Source organism: Mauremys reevesii, linkage group 4 (assembly GCF_016161935.1).
Source record: "Mauremys reevesii isolate NIE-2019 linkage group 4, ASM1616193v1, whole genome shotgun sequence".
NCBI classification, from domain to species: Eukaryota; Metazoa; Chordata; order Testudines; family Geoemydidae; genus Mauremys; species Mauremys reevesii.
Window position 1 is genome coordinate 127,698,002 of NC_052626.1, and position 19,214 is coordinate 127,717,215.

At 52.0% G+C, this 19,214-nt stretch overlaps 1 protein-coding gene across 1 annotated transcript in view; it reads left to right on the plus strand.

Annotated features, from left to right (window-relative positions):
- The first annotated feature begins 6,202 nt into the window (after window positions 1–6,202).
- The window catches only part of TULP1 (TUB like protein 1), a 35,688-nt gene continuing 22,676 nt past the window's right edge, over window positions 6,203–19,214 (plus strand). The window contains exons 1-2 of the mRNA XM_039538235.1: window positions 6,203–6,484; window positions 9,773–9,821. Of these exons, the coding sequence (XP_039394169.1) occupies window positions 6,438–6,484; window positions 9,773–9,821 (96 nt within the window). The 5' untranslated portion in view covers window positions 6,203–6,437. The remainder of the gene's footprint in view (window positions 6,485–9,772; window positions 9,822–19,214) is intronic.

Consider the following 19,214-nt stretch of genomic DNA (forward strand, 5'->3'; position numbering starts at 1 on the left):
TCCAAGACACGTGTAAAAATAAAATACATGTCACACTGTTACTGAGGAGAGGTTTCTTTATTCATGACTTTTCGTTAAAGGGTTGAAACTGGAACGCAGACTGTGGTGGGTAGGGTGTGCGCTGATGTAAAGACCGCCTCTAAACTCAAGGAATGACAGGCTCCTGCTCCTCTAGCGGTCCGCATTGCCGGACTGCTTGTTTCAACGGAGCCTGCCATCCCTCCTTTTTGGGATTCTGTGTGCGGGGGGCTATGTGGCCTTGTGGCGGAGGAGGACGGATACAGATTCCTCTGCTGCGTGACTCAGCGGTCCAGGACAAGGACCGCTGTATAAGATCTGTAACTGCCCTCCCCTGCTAAAAAGTCACATCCCCACCGCCCACACAGAACCTGGAAACCACCTCCCATACCGACCACGGTGCCTACTGACTGCACTGTGTGTGTGACCCGCTGCTGATCCGGCCCCCGTGTCTGTACCCTGGGAAAGGTGCCTGTCCTATGCAATTAGCAACGCACTTCCCCACGCACCCCATTCAAACACAGTCTTCAGTGAAAAAACATGACGGAAACAGTACTTAACAGCAAAGTATTTTTATTACTTAAGTACACAGTTATGGGATGGGACTGGGATTGGGACTTGTTTGAGTCCGGAAGGGAAGGACTTATGCAAACGTAGGGTATGAGAGCTTTTGGTTACTTGAGCACTCTGCTGGGGTGCAGTGACAGTATTCACGGCCCAGGGCGGGCATCCTCCTGCTTATTTAGGGTGAGGCGGGTATGTGACTTTGTGGCGGGGGAGGGCGGTTGCAGAGATACTGCCGGGGGCTCTGTCCTGCAGCGGTCCTGCAGAACATACACAAGTTGCTGGAGCGTGTCCGTTTGCTCCCTCACTAGTACAAGCATTGCTTGAGTTGCCTGCTTGTGTTCCTCATGCCACCTCTCCTTCCATTCGCTGTGTGAGCGCTGGTACAGAGAGACTTTCTCCCTCCACTGCCTCTGCTGGTCCGCCTCGGCTAGGTAGCAGCCCACACATTCATCGAAAATCGTGTCCCTTGTCTTTTTCTTTCGCCGCCTAATCTTCGCCAGCCTCTGCGAGGGGGATGCTGTGGAAGGTCTGGAGACAGTGGAAGCTGTGAGATGGGAAACAGTTAGTGAATTCCTTGCAAAGATACTTTTTTGCGAACAATTAACTGAGTCTAGGCTGTCTCTGTGAATTTTTTGTTGAGACCCCTGTGCCTGCTGTTGCACAAATCATTTGCGCGGTGGATTCTGGGTAAATGTCGCCAGTCATTCCTTCCTCCGGGAAAGCAACGGCAGACAATCATTTCGAGCACGTTTTCCATGAAATGCCCTGGCACACGCCATAGCGTGGCAACAATGGACCCTATTTTGCCTTTTGTGTATGTCACCGTATGTGTACTAGATGCCGCTGACAGAGGCGGACCAGCAGCGCTACACAGCAGCATGCTTTTGCTTTTGCATGACAGCAGCGATGGTTACCAGGCATACTGCACCGTCTACCATACCATGAACTGGTAAGAAGACGGTAATAAGATGGTCATGGTTACCTGTCCTTTTGCACTGCGCCATTTGGTGCTGTCATAAGTGCCCCTGGCCAATCAGCCAGGGGCGCAAAAGCAAAATTTGGGAATGACTCCCCGAGTCAATCCCTCCTTTTTGGGTATCTAAAAATAGAATCAGTCCTGCCTAGAATATGGGCAAGTGGACTAGAGAACCACTGTATCATAGAACCAGAGAGCACAGCTGCTCTCTGTCCAATCATGCATAAATTTTGAGCTGAATGCTATTCACAGGGTGTGCTCCTGAAACAACCCCAGCTGTTCATTCCGTTCTTCCCCCAGCCTTCCTGGGTTCCAATACCATTGTCCCCCCACTTGTGTGATGAAGTAATATAGAATGCATGAATAAGACACAGGTAGTCGTTTGTGAGAAATGAGTGGAAGGAAGCCTCCAGCTGCAATGATAGTCCAGAGATGACATTAAGGGGTGTGGAGGAGGGAGCCAATCATCCCTCTGCTAGTCCAGGGGCAATTTAATCTTTTCTTTACAATGAAGGGTGGGGGCTGATGGAGCTCAGCCCCCTGTTGCAATGATGAGGACGGTTACCAGCCATACTGCACCATCTACCATGAAAAATTAGGACCAGGCGACCTTGATCGACCTGTCCCAAGCAAGTTGGTATGGTTACCAGTCCTTTTGCACTGCCCCATGTGCCAATAGGCTGATGATGAGGACGGGTAGCAGTCCTATTGTACCATCAGCCACCCATGGCGGGGTGGGAGGAAGGATGTTGTTGTTGAGTGCTGCAGCAGCGCGTCTATCTGCAGCATTCAGTACAGATACGGTGACATGTAAAAGAGTCAACAGAGGATTGTTTTCCCTTTAACTTCTGGGGGTCGGGGGGGGGTGCGTAAATTGCCGAGCTATGCCCCGACCCACCGCGGACACTGTGTTTGACCCTAGAAGCATTTGGAGATCAGCCAAGAATGCAAATGCTTTTCGGAGACAGCAGGAACTGTGGGATACCTTGCGTCCTCGTTCCCCCCTCCCTCCATGAGCGTCCATTTGATTCTTTGGCTTTCCGTTACGCTCGTCACGCAGCTGCGTGCTGAGTCTGTGCTATGCCGTCTGTCCGTTTATTTATTAAAAATACTTTGGACCAGGTGTAATGTAACAGTTCTTCCCCTACTTAGATGCAGGAGTCTCCGAGATAACCGTGAGGACGGGCACTGAAGGAGATAGAGAGCGCATGCTGCGTGAAATCTAGCACGAACCACGGACCTATGCAGCCGTGCTCTGGGAGGCAGTGCTCCCTGAATACCGCATGAAAGCCTCGCGCGGAAAAGTGTGCTATCACGGAGCACCCAATAAGGCAGCTCTCCCCAGGAACCTCCTGCTGATGCTTATCGATTAACGGCAGGAGAGCTTCGTGGAGATCTCCCAGGAGGATTTCTGTTCTATCACCATATATACAGAGACCTCCTTTTCACACACTTCAGATTCCTGTTATATTAAGAATAAAAGTTAACATGGTTAAAGCACTTACCGACTGCTCCTACCCCTGATTCAGGATCCGGGTTCCTGGCCGGGGAGGGTTGGTAGGGGATCTCCGTGATGGTGATGAAGAGATCCTGGCTGTCGGGGAAAGCAGTATTGTAAGCGCTGTCGCCTGCCTCGTCCTCCACAAACCCTTCCTCATCTTCCCCGTCCGTGAACATCGTCGAGGAACTGTCCGTCGACACTGTCCCATCATCAGAGTCCATGGTCACTGGTGGGGCAGTGGTGGCAGGCTCCGTAGCATCCGTTGGCCGCTTTGATTTTTTGGTAGGCTTGTCTGGGGTCCTTGATTTTCACGCGGCACTGCGTTGCATGACGGCTGTATCCTCTGTCTGTATCATGGCTTTGGAGACCTTCTCGTAGGTCTTTGCATTCCGTTTGTTGGAGCGCAGCTCCAAAAGCACAGACTACTCGCCCCCCACACCGATCAGATTGAAGAGTTCCCGGTCAGTCTATGCCGGGTCCCTCTTTCTATTCAGAGATTACATGAACTCCTCTGCTGGAGAGCTCTGCATTGCTGCCGGTGCTGCTGAGCTCGCCCCGATGTCCAACCACAAAATGAGATTCTAACTGGCCAGACAGGAAAATGAATTCAAATTTTCCCGGGTCGTTTCCTGTGTGGCTGGTCAGAGCATCGAAGCTCGGACTGCTGTCCAGAGCGTCAACAGAGTGGTGCACTGTGGGATAGCTCCCGGAGCTACTAAATTCGATTTCCATCCACACCTAGCCTAATTCGAACTAGCCATGTCGAATTTAGCGTTACTCCACCTGTCAGGGTGGAGTACCAAATTCGAACTAAAGAGCCCTCTAGTTCGAATTAAATGGCTTCCTGGTGTGGACGGTTGAGCGGTTAGTTCGAATTAACGCTGCTAAATTCGATTTAAACTCCTAGTGTAGACCAGGCCTTAGACACGGGAGGGGCAGTAGTTCTGGCTGGAGCTGGATAGTGTGTATGTGGGTTCTGTGCAAGCTTCCCCCCCTACCGCTCTGGTACTGCCTCTTCCCCCCGCCACCCCCTTGCCCTGCCCCCCCAGCCCAGGCACTCACCAGTTGTCCAGAAATGGGACCCAGCACACATAGAAGATGATCATGACGGGCACTAGGACCCAGGAGGCAGTGTCCTGGAGCTGCCGGCCAGCCTCAGCCCAGGAGAGAAATCGGGGCTGGGGGGAGCTGCTGAGGAAGGGGCAATGCCTGCTCAAACGACACCCCCGGCTGGCAACGGGTTCCCGTGGTAACCGGATTTTTAGTGTCCGGTCACCAGTGTTAACCGGATCCTTGTTGGTGTGTTCCTGCAGCCCAGGGCGACGCAGCAGCAGGCGGTGGTCTGAGCTCCTGCCAAGCCACAGGCGGCTGCTTTGCCTTTCCTGCTGGCAGGAGCGCTCCAGCAGGGCTGCGTGAGCAAGCTCCCCCCTCACCCGGCCCCGGCTGCACCCCCTGCCTGACCAGTAGGGTCTAAGGCCTGTAGCCTTATTAGCCTGTGGGTTAATCCGGCCCCCGTGGCTGGAACCCCCGTGCAGACAGACTCATTGCGACCAGGTCTTGCAAGCGCCGCTTCTGCTAGCGGAAAGCGGGGGCTGAATATGCAAAGGGCTGAGTGTGGCATAGTTAGGTAAAGGGATTAGCTACACAGAACCAGGCTCCCTGCCTGTGGGGCTTGACGCCGTAAAGTAGCCCTGATGCTCTGTCGTGCAGTTGTGCACGCCGGCCGGACTCCACTCCCCTAGGAACTGGGGTAAGCCAATGCAGGACCAGGCCCCACGGTATCATCTTCCACAGCAATTCTAGGCCACCGGGTCAGGATGGCATCTGTGTGCCAGGGCAGTTACATCGGGGCCCAGCTCAGTCAGGTTGTGTTTCTCCTAAGTAGATCAGGGTTGAAATCCCTGGTCTCAAGGCTGAGCGATGTGGGGCTGGAGTGCCCAGAATAGCTTGCCCTGCTCATGTTTAAGCTGAACCTGCCTGTGTCGATGGCATCAGCCCACCAAAATGGGGGGAGGGAGAGGTCATGTGAGTGGAGTCATTAGCGCTGACTACCCAGCAATGCTGAGGGCTTTGTCTGCAGGTAGCCACGCTAGAAGGAAGCTGCAGCCACACCTCCGCTTGCACTGTGGGCATATGGGGATGGGGGCGTGGTGTTCTGTGATGCCAGAGAGGGTGAGGGGTAACTGACCCAAACTGATCCTAGGCCTGGTTTGCCTCTTGCACGGCTTTCATGCTGGTGGAACTCCACTGAGTGTCAGTGGTTTATATGGTGGGAGTCAATGGGGAGGCAGACCGGACTCTCAGTCGCACCGTGGTAAACTCCGGGAAATGCAGGAGCTCAGACAACGTGTTCAGAATGGGCTCTCTGGCCTTGAAATCTACGCAGCCAGCCTGTGCTGCTTTAGCTTCCCTGCTAGTGCTGCGCCAGCACGTATCCCTCATAGGCTTGTCCAGCCTGTGCTGCTGCTGCTGTTGTTGGAGCTAGCAAGATGAAGGCTAGTCTGGTACTACGCATGCTGCAGTCATGCCTCGGATCGCAGTGGAGACGAACCCACAGCGACATCTCCCCTGTGAAGGGCCCGGCTTCTATAGCTGATCATATATCAGACTTCAGCTCCCTTCTCTTTCCATCCCAGCCCGGCGTGCCCTGCTCCAGCTTTTGTTGAGCACAGAGAGATGCCATTGAAACTCCGGTGTGCTGTACACACGCGCACTCGCACTCACTAACTGTATACGCACACACGCTGTCTGTCTGTGTGTCTCTCTCTGTGCACGGCACACATGCGTTTTACACTCGCTCATCCAGAGTCGCAGCGGTATATTGTGTGATCCATCAAGCTCCCTTGCCCCCTGTTTGAATGAATTACTGTGACAGCTGCTGCGTTCTATAGAACCTCCCCGGAGGCCTGGCTGCCTGGCCATGAGCCCCTGAAATCCTATTACCGAGTTTCAAGAGAAATAAAAAGTTAATCGTCTCTGTGGCTCTCCGCGGCCGCCGAAGCGCTACGCAGACCTGCCTGCGCTGAAGGCTGGGTGGTGGGTACCAGAGAAAATGAATTTGATCGGCTAATCGACTTCATCGAAATAAGCGAATGTTGTGAGGCTGCCCCAGGATTCTCTGGGGCAGATTAACGGGCAAGCCGGAGCGGGGATTCCCCAGCCAGACAGGGTCAAATCTGTAGATGGTCACATCTTGCATTTAAAATCCACCCCGTCTGCGTGCGCCGTTTTCAAGTCTGTGCCGGAGAGGACGAACATCTGGAGGAGGAGCAGGGAGCGCTCCAGCTTTGCATCTGCCAATAAGGTGACTTTGTGCTCCAGGTCTGCAGCCCAGCCTCGCTTCCCCGTGAGCCAGAGCCCCGCCGGCAGCTTGCCATGCCCCTTCAGTCAGAGATTCTGCGTGAGGTGTGGACCTCAGACAGGTGAGTGTTCGGTTCCTTCTGCCCCTGGCTGCTCTCACACATTTGACATGGTCCTGGTTGTAGGGGGAAGGTGGTGGGGAGGGGTTAATTTTGTCTGAAGATCAGGCTCCAAGGTCACAGTGGAATACTACAGCCTGGGTTTCTAGCCTCGGCGCTTCTCTACTCCTGAGCAGTCAGGGAGCATTGCCTCGATCAAACACAGACGTCTCCCTAGTGTAGACCCTACCCCTGACTTGGAGGAACGTTGCTCTCCAGGAAACCAGTCTCTCCATGTTCATTCAGGGCCTCATCCAAAGCTTTATGGAAGATGAGAAAGGCTTTCCCGTGGACCCCAATGGGAGCCTACCATTTTAGGGTTCCCCTCAGTCTATCGGGGTACCTCAATCTTGCCCTGGGGAGATCCCATCCCACTTTCTCCTGTGGGAAGGGATACTCTACAGTCATCAGTCAGCAGACCTAGAGTTGGCTAGCAAGGGAAATTTCCATTCTGTGGGAAATTTCAATATTTTGGGGGGAGGAGCTAATCATTTGGAATCGGAAGAACGAGATGCAATTGGCCAGAGAACGAAAATTCTAAAACACGTCCATTCAGGGCCATCAAAAAGTTTGTTTTCAATCATGTCAAAACATGATGCTGTATGATATAGATATAAATATCACATTACCATTCATATTCGAATTTATGAGTCTGAACGGAATGAATTGAAATGATGCTGTTGACACAAAATGTGTTTTATCGACTTTGTGCCCATTGAAATTGTCATTGAAATCAAAACAGGAAAGGTTTTGGTTTCGACTAAACTTGCCCTGTTACTACAGGAAACCCTCCCATCGGAAAATTTCCACCAGCTGTAAGCAGGCAGAGTCTGTTGAACAAAGAGTGAAGAACAGGGATTGCTTGGGGGGGCGGGGGCTGCTCCAGGGGTCTCCTGCTTGGGAGGGGTCTGGTGGGGCTGGCTGCGTGGAAACACTGTCCTAAGGTATCTTTGTCATCAGGCTCACCTACCAGAGAGGCTGGCTGTAGTTGGGAGCACGGAATTATTACCTGAGTCCCTACGCACCCGAGCATACACCCTCGGAGTCACTGGCATGCTCTGGATGTGTGCTTTGCTGCTGCCTTAGCCAGTGTATTCCTCGGACTCCTGTATGTCCCCCAGGAAACGCTGCAGCAGAACACGGGGCATTTCAGATGGCTGCTCTGACGGACTGCAGAGGTCTGAGTTAGACGAGAGGCCTGCAGAATTTTCTTGGGCCAGCTGATGGCTTCTTAGTCCGTTCCAAAACGAGCAGCAATCTGTAAGACTGCAAACAGATGCTTGCTCCAAAACCCAGGAGGGAGCGAAACTAGTAATCTGACATTCACCATCTCCACTAGCCACAATGGGCCAGAAATGACCAAGGGTTGGCTATCGTCTGCCGTGTCAGAGACCCAAACATCCATTCCTGGGCCAGCGATGACCGAGATATTTTTCAGGGATCAGCAACACCCCCTCTGGCATTGCCAGGATCCGAAAGGGGTTCTGTCCGTCTTTGGCTGGAAGGATCATCACAATTCAAAAAGGATGTTGACAGATTCGGGGGGAGAAGGGACTAGAAGAATTACTGAGCTCTGGAAAATCTGCCTCTGCAGGGAGACTAAAGAAGCTCAATCCATTTAGCTTAACAAAGGGGTAGGTTCAGAGGTGACCTGATCACTGTCTGTAAGTACCTAATGGGAAAGAAGCTTTCTGCATCTCGCAGACAAAGATCCAATGGCCGGAAGTTGAAGCTAGACAAATTCAGAGTAGAAATGAGGTGAAATTTGTATCTATGTATTGATTATTTTACCAGTGAGGTAATTAACCCCTAGAATATCTTACTTGGGGATGGGACGGGGTGTTTAAATCCAGGCTGGGTGTCTCTTTCTAAAAGATCTGCTCTGGCTCAGCCAGCACTTGTGGGCTTGATGCAGGAATCAGTCACTCGGTGAAATCCTCTGGCCTGGGTTAGGCAGGAGGTCAGACTGGTTAATCCCTTCTGGTCTGAAAATGCACAAAACCCATTCCAGCAGGGGTTCCTCTGCCTGACCACTAGGCCACAAGCCTGCCAAAGGATCCCTCCCCCCAACAGCCACTGCTGTGTGTGTGTGTGTGTGTGTGTGTGTATGTGTGTGTGTGTGTATATATATATATATATAATGTAATTAGTATTTAACAACAAACATTGCTAGCTACATTGACAGGCTGCAGTACTATCTGCTGGAATGTGAGGGTCACCTCTCCAGAGGACAGCCGCAATTTCTGCTCAGAGATGTTTTACCAATGGTGCCATGGCAGCCTGAGCACTGCTGGCCTATCCCATCTGCCATTGCCCACCCCACTCCACATCTCCAGCTCTGAGCAGCATTAGGACTTTCTGGGCTAAACCAGAAGCAGAACCTCCCTCCCTCCCCCTGAGAGCCTTAACAGCTGGTGCAGCTGTTCTGGGTGTCCCGGAACTACCTTGTTGCGCAGCTGGGTTTGCTGGGGGTCTGTTCGCTGGTTCTTCTATTGTAAATGCTCCCAAATTCTCTGTTCCCGTGACAAACAGCCACAAGTCCTGGGAGCAGCCAGAAGAACAGGCAAGGATGGGAATGGGAACTGAGACCCGTGGGAAATAAAGGGGATAGGAAACAGCATTTGGCAACTTAGAAGGGCACACAGGGCGCCTCTGTGGATTGTCCACCTCTTGCTCAGAGATCCTGTGTTAGTGACCTGTAATACGCCAGCCTACAGAATGCCCTCTTGGTACAGAGGTGTGTTTCCTCTAGCCCCAGAAGAAAGAAGTGGGCAGGGAGCGTATGGGGGAGTGGGAGCAGGCAGTGGATTCTCTCTCTCTCAGCTGGGATTGATGTAAACCCAAGGGTCAATGTTTGTTTGTTTCCCTATCCACGATTTTCTAATGGGACTGGTGACTTCGGCTGCTTCCACGGTTGGGAGCCCAGCTTGGGGCATGCTGTGTGAGACAGCACTGAGCATCCATCCTCTGACAATCAAGCCCTTTTAAGCAGCGCTTAATTTGTAATGAAAGGCGTGCCAGGGCTCAAGCAATTTTTTTACATCCATAAGTGATGCAGCAGACCCAGAGGTGCCGGGGCTCGGAACTGCCAAGCCCAGAGGTGCCGGGGCTCGGAACTGCCAGGCCCTGGCACAAATTAAGCACGGCCTTTAAGGCCACTCCAGGTGGGTCCTTGAAAACAGAGCCACGCAAAATCACCGTCGCTTTTGGAAACGCAGGCCTTCATCTCATTGTACTGTTTTCCCCCCACAGTGTGAATGAGGAACCTGGGAGCCCCCAAAAGCAGAAACTTAACAAGCAGGTAAGAAAATCTTCCCACTCTTCTCCTGCCTATTGCTAAGCCCCTATACATCTGCCTACTTTCAGTTTTCCTATGGCTCCCATCACGGCAGTATCTCACACAGTTTCTGAGAGTAGCTGATAAGAATGCAGGAGATTCAGACTTGCCGTTTGCTTCGGGTACCGATCTGTGTTTGTGTTCCTGGACTGAGCCTGCTGGCAGGGCTGGGAAGATAATTGTGACTGTGACGGTGCTTCACAGAGATGGGCTAGACTGGGGGTATGGGTTGTGAGCCCAGAACAGAGGGACTCTCCAGTTGCTTGTGCTCAGACAAAGCAGTTGTGTTTGTGTATGAGGCTCTTGGAACTAACGGTGAGTTCTGGGAATGACACGCTGCCCTCTCTGGAGTCTGTACTAGCAGGTTCTACCCAAACACACCCATGCAAGTGTGACCCCAGCTGGTTCCCCTACACCACCCGCAGCCAAGACTTTGGCTAAATTCTAGTCCAGCTCTGAACCTGGGGCCTGAGCTGGCTCGTGTGAACGGGGGTTCAAATGATTCCAGTGGAACCAGGCATGTACGGGACCCCATTCTTTGTTTTGTTTTGTTGCTCTTTCCTTCCAACAAGAGTCCCAAATGGACCATTCAGAGCCTTCTTTAATGCTCTGCAGATTTCATTGCCCTCCACACCAAAGCAAGGCAGCTGATTACTGAGGTTATTTTAGAGAAGCTGAAAAAAAGATGGTTTAGATATGGCTGATTGGTGGGACCAAAGCTATGGCAGAGCTCACGTGGCTTCAGCTTACAATGGTGTTCAAAATCAAATTCAGCAGGGAAATCAGTCCATGTCTTTCATCCCACATGCTGCCCGCTCACTGCGGGCACTCGAATCAGAGCGTCTGCGTCGGTGGCATCGGGATCGGCTCCGGTAGCTGCGGCGCGTAGCCTGGGGCAAGTCAATTCCTTGCTCCACGCCTGTCTCAAGGTCTGGGCTGAGATATACATGACTCCTCAATGGGTGGAACGGTTTCTGATCCGTGGCAGCAGCAGCTGGCAGCCCCATTCCGACGCTTACGGGTCTGTCAGTGTTTCTGTGACAACATGCTCCTCTCTCCAGTGGTTCGTAACAGTTGGTTTACAGCTGAAACTTGGCCTGGAAGGTCTTATTCCGATGAAGGTAATTGTGTTCTGCCTACCAAAATCTCCTCTTCTGTTTGAACTGTATGCCATGGTCGATAGAGCAAAGACGGACAGGGAGCTGCTTTTCTCATTAGGATCTGACAGTGATCTTCCAATTTTCATCCAGATGGAGCTTGAAGAGCTTCTGTCCATCAAAATCTTTTTAAACGAGTATATTGCATATGTATAAACTCTCTGGAATGAAAACTCAGAGCAAAGGCCTTATCTTCTCAGTAGTCTGGATAATATCGTCCTCACCACTAGCGCTACAGAACTAATTGGAGCACGAATTACTTTGCACATCCTGCAAGGGCGACCACCTCTGGGGTGCAACACATCTGCTGTTTAACAGCACACAGCAACAACACATGGTAGTTTAGGGAAGGAGAAACTGGTAGCCCGTTGAAGCTGCAGAAGAAAGTAGGGAGGCAGATGCAATCTGGCCAGGGCAGTGGAGGTCACACCCCTTCTCTTGCAAAATGTCCCAGGAGATCGTTAATTATCACAATATGGCGCTATTTCATTGAAATGACTCAGACCTACTCTGTTTCCTTTTTCATTTCGGTATCAATTTATAATTAGCCCCAGCCCACGCAGCAGCCCAGAATGAAACCACTGGAGCGCAGCTTGTAGGTGGGGACGTGAAAGGTGATTTGATCTAATGGCGAATACACCAGCAATCCAGCGAGAGGCTGCAGCCGGTGTTACTTACATCACCTTGCACCAGGCTGCGGGCTCTAAATCAGCACCTACTTCCCAAATGTTTTATTATCTAGCTAATTGCCAAGCCATGTGGTCTCTATCTGATGAATCCTCATTATTTATAGCCCCGGCTCAATGGGATTAGGTGTGGTACATCTAATCCATCTACTTCCTCTGTGCTCTGGCTTTGGGTGACCTCAGTCCCAGAGGAACTGGTTCTCACAAGCTATTTCTGGACACCTTGGAGTCACTGAAATCTCTTTACCTGCCACCACTCTTCCATAGGACCCCAATCGTCTTTAGCACAGGCTCCTCCTGTCACTCCCTGGCTGCGAAGCAAGACGCCTCCTTCACAGTCTCCGCTGTAGATGAACGTCAGAGCACCGTGATTATGCTGGGCCAGGGGGAATGGGAGACATGATGCTGGCCAGTCCATCAGAGCAGTGCTTTGCTGTTTTAGAGGAAGGGTGTGAATTGGCCAGTGGGCATGATGGCTCCCAATTCTTCAGCCCTCCTTTGCCCCATCAGGACTTTCTTGGCTCTCTCCCCTTCCAGCATCTTCCTGTTTGAGAGAGAAATGCTCCTTTCCCAGCTGCTGCCCCGAGCCCCAACACTAATGCCCCAGAGGGGGGACCATGTGCACCCCTGCTGCTCGCACAGCCCTAGCCCTGTCTTCTCCCGAGAAGTGGCCTCCCACGCTCACCTGAAACACCCACATGGTGGCCGTGTTCGTTACAATACATGGAACATACCTGAGAAAGCGTGCTAGTCTAGTGAGTGGCTGAAACGTCCTTCCCAGGGAAGTTATCCCTTCTCTGCAGGTGTTGTGTAGGTGAAAGAGCTTTGTAGAGGAGCGGACTCACCCCTGCGGCGCCTCCTGCTGGTGACTCCTGGGAATGAGCTCACTCCAGCCTCTGGAGCGCCCTCTGCAGGCCAATGATCTGCTTGTCCTCTGGCCCCCGTGTCCCTCCCAGGACCCCAGTGCCCTTTTAGCTGCGGGTGCTGCCCACTGGCAGTAACCGCTCCAATCTGGGTCTCCCCTCCCTGGGGAACCCTCAACCCACTACCCCCACTTTGCCTCAGTTTTGGCTACTGCCCAGTCTCCATCTAGCCCCCATTCACTGGGGCAGACTGCAGTACCGGCCACTCATCATAGGCAAAGGGGTTTGGACCTGCTGCCTTGGCCTACCTCTGGGCTGCCCTCTGCAACCCCCAGTACCCCTTGGCTTAATGCTAGGCTGCAGCCTGGGGCTTTCCAGGCTGGAGCTCCCCGGCTCCTCTGCCTCCCCAGTCCTGCTCCACTCAGGTACTCTGCTCAGGTCCCTGCAGCCAGGCCCATCTCCCTCTACAGCCAGAGAGAGACTCCCCTGGGCCTCTGGCTCACAGCCTTTTATAGGGACCAACTGGGCCTAATTGGGGCTTGGCCACAGCTGAGCCTACTTTCCCCAATCAGCCCAGGCTTTCCTTCCCAGCCTCAGCTCTCTCCCAGGGCTGTTCCAAGCCCTCTCCCAGGGCTGTGCCACCCTGCTACAAGCTTTATCAGGCGAGGCTGAGGATGCATTCCGATTTCCTTCTCTCCTGGTTTGAATAGAGCCTTGGCAGGACTAGCTACAGTACCTTACCAGCTGGTACCGTACCACCTACGGACCTCCCTGGAGCCCTGAATGCAGATGGAACCTGAGTACACCATGCTCTGTATCCTCTAGCTAGTGATCTCTCCACCTCCCATCCCCTGGCCAGTTACTAACTGCCTTTTCTCTTTCCCTCCCTTTGCTTCCGTTCATTGGGCCACTCGGTGGTAAGTCATTCTGCTTTACAAACCAATGAATCAAAACTGTTGTTATTTTAAAGGTGGGTAAGAACCAGCCCACAGATCCAGATGCCGCCCCCGCCTCCAGATTCGGGTCTGTTCCAGTGCCAGCACCATCTTATTGTCTAGCAAGTTGGGCTGAAACCCCGGATCAAACCCACCTGAGCTTCGGGGACGTTCTGATCCAGGTCCAAACTCTGCAGCTTGGGCCAACCTCTGTTGTTGTTTAAATTCGGTGACACCTTGGTGAATGGCAGCAAGGATTAGCCAGGGGGCAGAGGAAATGTTTGATGAAGAAAGGCCTGAATTTGGGCCCACCTAGCCAGCCAACAGGTATGCGAATACCTAGGCCCAGAGCTTAGCAGGCTTCAAAGAAGGAGTGGATAGTTCAGGGGTCGGCAACCTATGGCACATGTGCCGATTTACCATGGCACACTGCTGCTGGCCTGGGATCCCTGCTGCCAGCCCAGCTCAGCCTGCTGCTAGCCTGGATGAACAGAACCCTGGGCCAGCAGCGGGCTGAGCCAGGCCAGCAGCCAGGACCTCAGGCTGGCAACTCAGCTCACTGCCGGCCTGGATGGACGGAATCCTGGGCCAGCAGCGGGCTGAGTGGGACCAGCAGCCGGGACCCCAACTGGTAGGGGCTGGCGGCCGGGACCCCAGACTGGCAGCGGGCTGAGCCACTCAGCCCACTGCTGGCCTGGGATCCCAGCCACCGGTCTGCTCAGCCCACTGCCCGTCTGGGGTTCCATCTGCCAGCCTCTGTAAATGTAAAATGTATTACTGGCACGTGAAACCTTTAAACTACAGCGAATAAATGAAGACTTGGCACACCACTTCTGAAAGGTTTGCCAACCCCTGGAATAGTTATATGGGTAATGAGGCTATTTAGATTTAGAATAGTTTTGGAATGGCCATCAACCCTCCTGCTTCAGGGCCCAGGCCAACCTCTAACCACTGGGGGTCAGGAGGAAACTTCCCCTAGGGGCAGGTTATCCCATAACTGCCCACTTTAGAGTTTCTTGCTCCTTTCTCTGATGCAGCTGGTGCTGGCCAGTGTTGGAGCCAGGATCCTGAGCTAGATGGTCTGATCAAGTCAGGTAGTTCCTATATTCCTAAGGACCCACATGTTCAACCAGAAGAAGATAGAAGCCCACCTACTCTGAGACCTGGGTGACATGAGATTAGATTAGATATCCGGAGAGGCTCCTTCTCTGAGAAGAAAGCTCGCTGAACTGTCAACTAACCTGCAAGAATCTGAAAAAACCTGAAGAAGAGCTCTGTATAAGCTTGAAAGCTTGTCTCTCTCACCAACAGAAGTTGGTCCAATCAAAGATATCACCATACCCACCTTGTCTCTCTCATGTCCTGTTGGGACCAACACGGCTAAAACAACACTGCACACAAATCTGCAAAGAATTGTAGAAGCTGAGAATTTAAGGCAAGAATGGAGAATTACCTCAAAGCTCCCAACATCTCTGGCTACATGGGGGGAGAGGTGGGGCTGTCCTTCTGTGAAATGGAGGCTCAATTAGGTTGATGGGCCAAAGAGGTTTTCCATCCAAAATTTGTTTCTATGGTTTTTAAAATGTTGTGCCCTTGATAGAGGTAACACAAATGTAGACACTGTCAGTACAAACCCATAGCTTAGTTGCAGGGAGCAGAAGAGCACATGAGCCAGGATTCCTGGGTTCTGTTCTTGAATCTGCCACGTGCTGAAAGAACATAAGAATGGCCCTACTGGGTCAGACCAAAGGTCCATCTAGCCCATATCCTATCTTCCCACAGTGGCCAATGCCAGGTGCCCCAGAGGGAATGAACAGAACAGGTAATCATCAAATGATCCATCCCCTGTCACCCATTCCCAACTTCTGGCAAAGAGAGGCTGGGACACCATCCCTACCCATCCTGGCTAATAGCCATTGATGGACCTACCCTCCATGAACTTATCTAGTTCTTTTTTTAACCCTGTTATAGTCTTTGCCTTCACAACATTCTCTGGCAAGGAGTTCCACAGGTTGACTGTGCATTGTGGAAGAAATACTTCCTTTTATTTGTTTTAAACCTGCTGCCTATTAATTTCATTTGCTGACCCTTAGTTCTTGTGTTATGAGGAGTAAATAACAAGTCCTTATTTACTTTCTCCACACCAGTTATGATTTTATAGACCTCTATCATATCCCTCCATAGTCGTCTCTTTTCCAAGCTGAAAAGTCCCAGTCTTATTAATCTCTCCTCATATGGAAGCCGTTCCATACCCCTAAACATTTTTGTTGCCCTTTTCTGAACCTTTTCCAATTCCAATGTATTTTTATTGAGATGGAGCGACCACATCTGAGGCTCATTAACTCTTCATTTAATCACATTTGTGAAGTAATGCCTGTGTTAGAAGGCGTTTGTAGAGAGCTCAGAGATCCTCAGAGTGGGCAAGACAGAAGGGCAGAAAGCTATTAGTGCTGTGATAACCAGATGAGCAAAGAAACAACAGGCTTGTGATTAGAACGAAAGCCAGAATATTCCTTTCTCCAAAGAGTCCTCCCCTGGCAATCAAGCCCTGTTGGTTCCCAGAAACTAAATTTGTGCCATTGGAGAGGTGCACAGACACACATATAGTCCGTGCTTCACACACCAGTATTATTTTGCTAGCAAGTGCAGTGCAGAGGCAGGAACTGGCCTGGCTTTGGGGCAACATTGGTTTTGTTTTGTTCTGGGAACGCACCCAGATACTACTGTGATGGACGCAATACAGACTCTGACATGAGTAAATGTCTCTCAGCCGCCCCTCCCTGCTCTGTCATTGTGTTGTTTAGTTAGAGACAGGCCTGAGCTTTTACATCCGAGTCAGGCTTCCCCAGGAGCTGGGTGAGGTTTGGAGCTGAGTTTAGGCTCGGACCCATTTCTATGCCGTCCTCTCTCGGCGAGGGAGATGTGTCCAGTCGCTAGCGACTGGACACAAGGCAGGTTCTACCCTCAAAAGCTTTCAGCTGCTCAGCTGAGAGTTTCAGTGCTGACACAGGGACTTAGACACACAGCTCCTGTTCATTTCAATGGTACATAAGAACAAACATAAGAATGGCCATACTGGGTCAGACCAAAGGTCCATCCAGCCCAGTATCCTGTCTTCTGACAGTGGCCAATGGCAGGTGCCCTGGAGGGAGTGAACCTAACAGGTAATGATCAAGTGATCTCTCTCCTGCCATCCATCTCCATCCTCTGACAAACAGAGGCTAGGGACACCCTTCCTTACCCATCCTGCCTAATACCCATTAATGGATTTAACCTCCATGAATTTGGCCTAAACCCCCTAGTCCCGTTCGCCTTTATTTTAAAGCAAAGATATTGCCAGCCCTGCAGACTGAAACCCTCCCTTTATCCCCAGAGTAGGCACAGCATGGGTCCCAGAGTTGTGAACCCTGGTGTGTGTTGAGCTGAGGACACCTGCCCACTAGGAACTGCTGTGAGAGCTCCAATTCCTTTCACAAACCTGTTTCCTTATCACTCCCACTCCTCTCTGCGCCTTTAATGACTGCCCCCCCCACCCTGCCTCTGTTGTTCTTGTCTCTGCTCAGAGAAGGGATTGGCTAGTCACGTGGATATCAAGAATATGCAGCGTTACAGCTTATCCCGCTCTACTTGGCCCTGGTGAGGCCTCAGCTGGACTCCTGGGTCTGGTTCTGGGTGCCGCACTTCAGGGAAGATGTGGACAAATTGGAGAGAGTCCAGAGGAGAGCGACAAAACGGATAAAAGTTTTAGAAAACCTGACCTGTGAGGAAAGCTTAAAAAGTGTGCATGTTTAGTCTTGAGTGGGGGATGGACGGACCCAGTAACAGTCTTCAAATATGCAAAGGGCTGTTATAAATAGGATGGGGAGCAATTGTTCTCCACATCCACCGAAGGTAGAACAAGAAGTAATGGGCTTAATCTGCAGCAAGGGAGATTAGCTATTGGGAAAAGCTTGCTAGCTGGCAGGGTAGTTTAAGCTCTGGAATAGGCTTCCAAGGGAAGGTGTGGAATCCCCATCATTGGATGTTTCTAAGAACAGGTTGAACAAACCCCTGTCAGGGCTGGTCTAGGTTTACTTGGTCCCACCTCTGTGCAGTGGGCTGGACTAGGTCTCTCGAGGTCCCTTCCAGCTCTGCATTTCAATGATTCTGGAAGGGATATTCAACTTCATGCTTCAGAGGTGCCAACCTCTTAGAGACCAGGATGAGACCAATGCTGGGGGCATGTTATCCCACCTCTGCCTCCAGCAGGGTTCTTACATCTTCTTCCAAACAGCCGGTTCCGACCATTGCCAGAGACACGATACTGAGCTAGACAGACCTCTGGTCTGCTGAGCCTGGCAGTTCTGAAGCTGAGTAGAGAGACGTTTCACCTGTAGCCAAGTCCCATCTGTTGGCTTAATTCTTCATTCTTTCCCCATAAGAACAAACGGCCATACTGGGTCAGACCAAAGGTCCATCTAGCCATATCCTGTCTTCCAACAGTGGCCAATGCCAGATGCCCCAAAGGGAACGAACAGAAGAGGGAATCATCAAGTGATCCATCCCCTGTCGCTCATTCCTAGCTTCTGGCAAACAGAGACTAAGGACACCATTCCTGCCCAACCTGGCTAATAGCCATGGGTGGATCTAATAGCCATGGGTGGATCTATCCTCCATGAACTTATCTAGTTCTTTTTGGAACCCTGTTATAGTCTTGGCCTTCACCACATCACAAATAGTTTGGCCCATCCCGTGAAGGCATATCCCATGTCCCCAGAGACTGACCTGCATTAACTCTCCAGAAGGTCAAGTCATCAGCACTCTGGGCTCTTTGCCAGCAGCCCTTCGTCACTCTCCTATGACCTCTGTATCATATTGGCTCTGGGCAGGGGCTTGACATGTAATGAGATTCATATTGTGTTGGGGAGATCGCTCCAACATGCTGGTTCTGGGGCTGGAGGCAATTATTCCTATTGCCAATTGGCCTGCTCCTGTAGCCGATGGATGCTGCCTTCTCAGGAATTCCATTCTCCAGCAGAAAAGGTTTTTGGGGATCTCCAACCTGAAGACTTTGGAAGAAGTATAATCCACACCGCCCTCTACGCACAAGAAAGAGTCGCGGGCAGGGCCGGCTCCAGACCCCAGCGCGGCAAGCACGCGCGTGGGGCGGCCCTTTCCCGGGGGGGCGGCAGATTGGGCCGGCTGACCTGCCGCAGTCATGCCTGCGGGAGGTCCACCGGAGCCCCGGGAGGACCGGACCTGCCGCAGGCATGACTGCGGAGGGGGCGCTCGTCCCGCGGCTCCAGTGGACCTCCTGCAGGCATGACTGCGGACGGTTCGCTGGTCCCGCGGCTCGGCTGGACCTCCCACAGGCATGCCTGCGGCAGCTCAAGCAGAGCCGCTGGACCTGCGAACTGTCCGCAGCTGCGGGAGGTCCAGCCGAGCCGCGTGACCAGCGGACCCTCTGCAGTCATGCCCGCTGCTCCCGTGGCTCCGGGGCGCCTCCCGTGCATGACTGCTTGGGGCGGCCAAAAAGGTAGAGCCGCCCCTGGTCGCGGGCACAGTACAAAGTTCAGCGGGAGGATGGCGGCTTGGGAATTTTGCTTCAAAAAACAACGTTGGCAGGAGAAACTTTCAGAAGAATGTGGCCCAATCTGATTTTTCTTTTGTTCTTTGAAGCTGTTTCCCCGAGGCAAAAGGAATTCTTGGAAGGATATTTTTGGATTGTTTAAAAAAC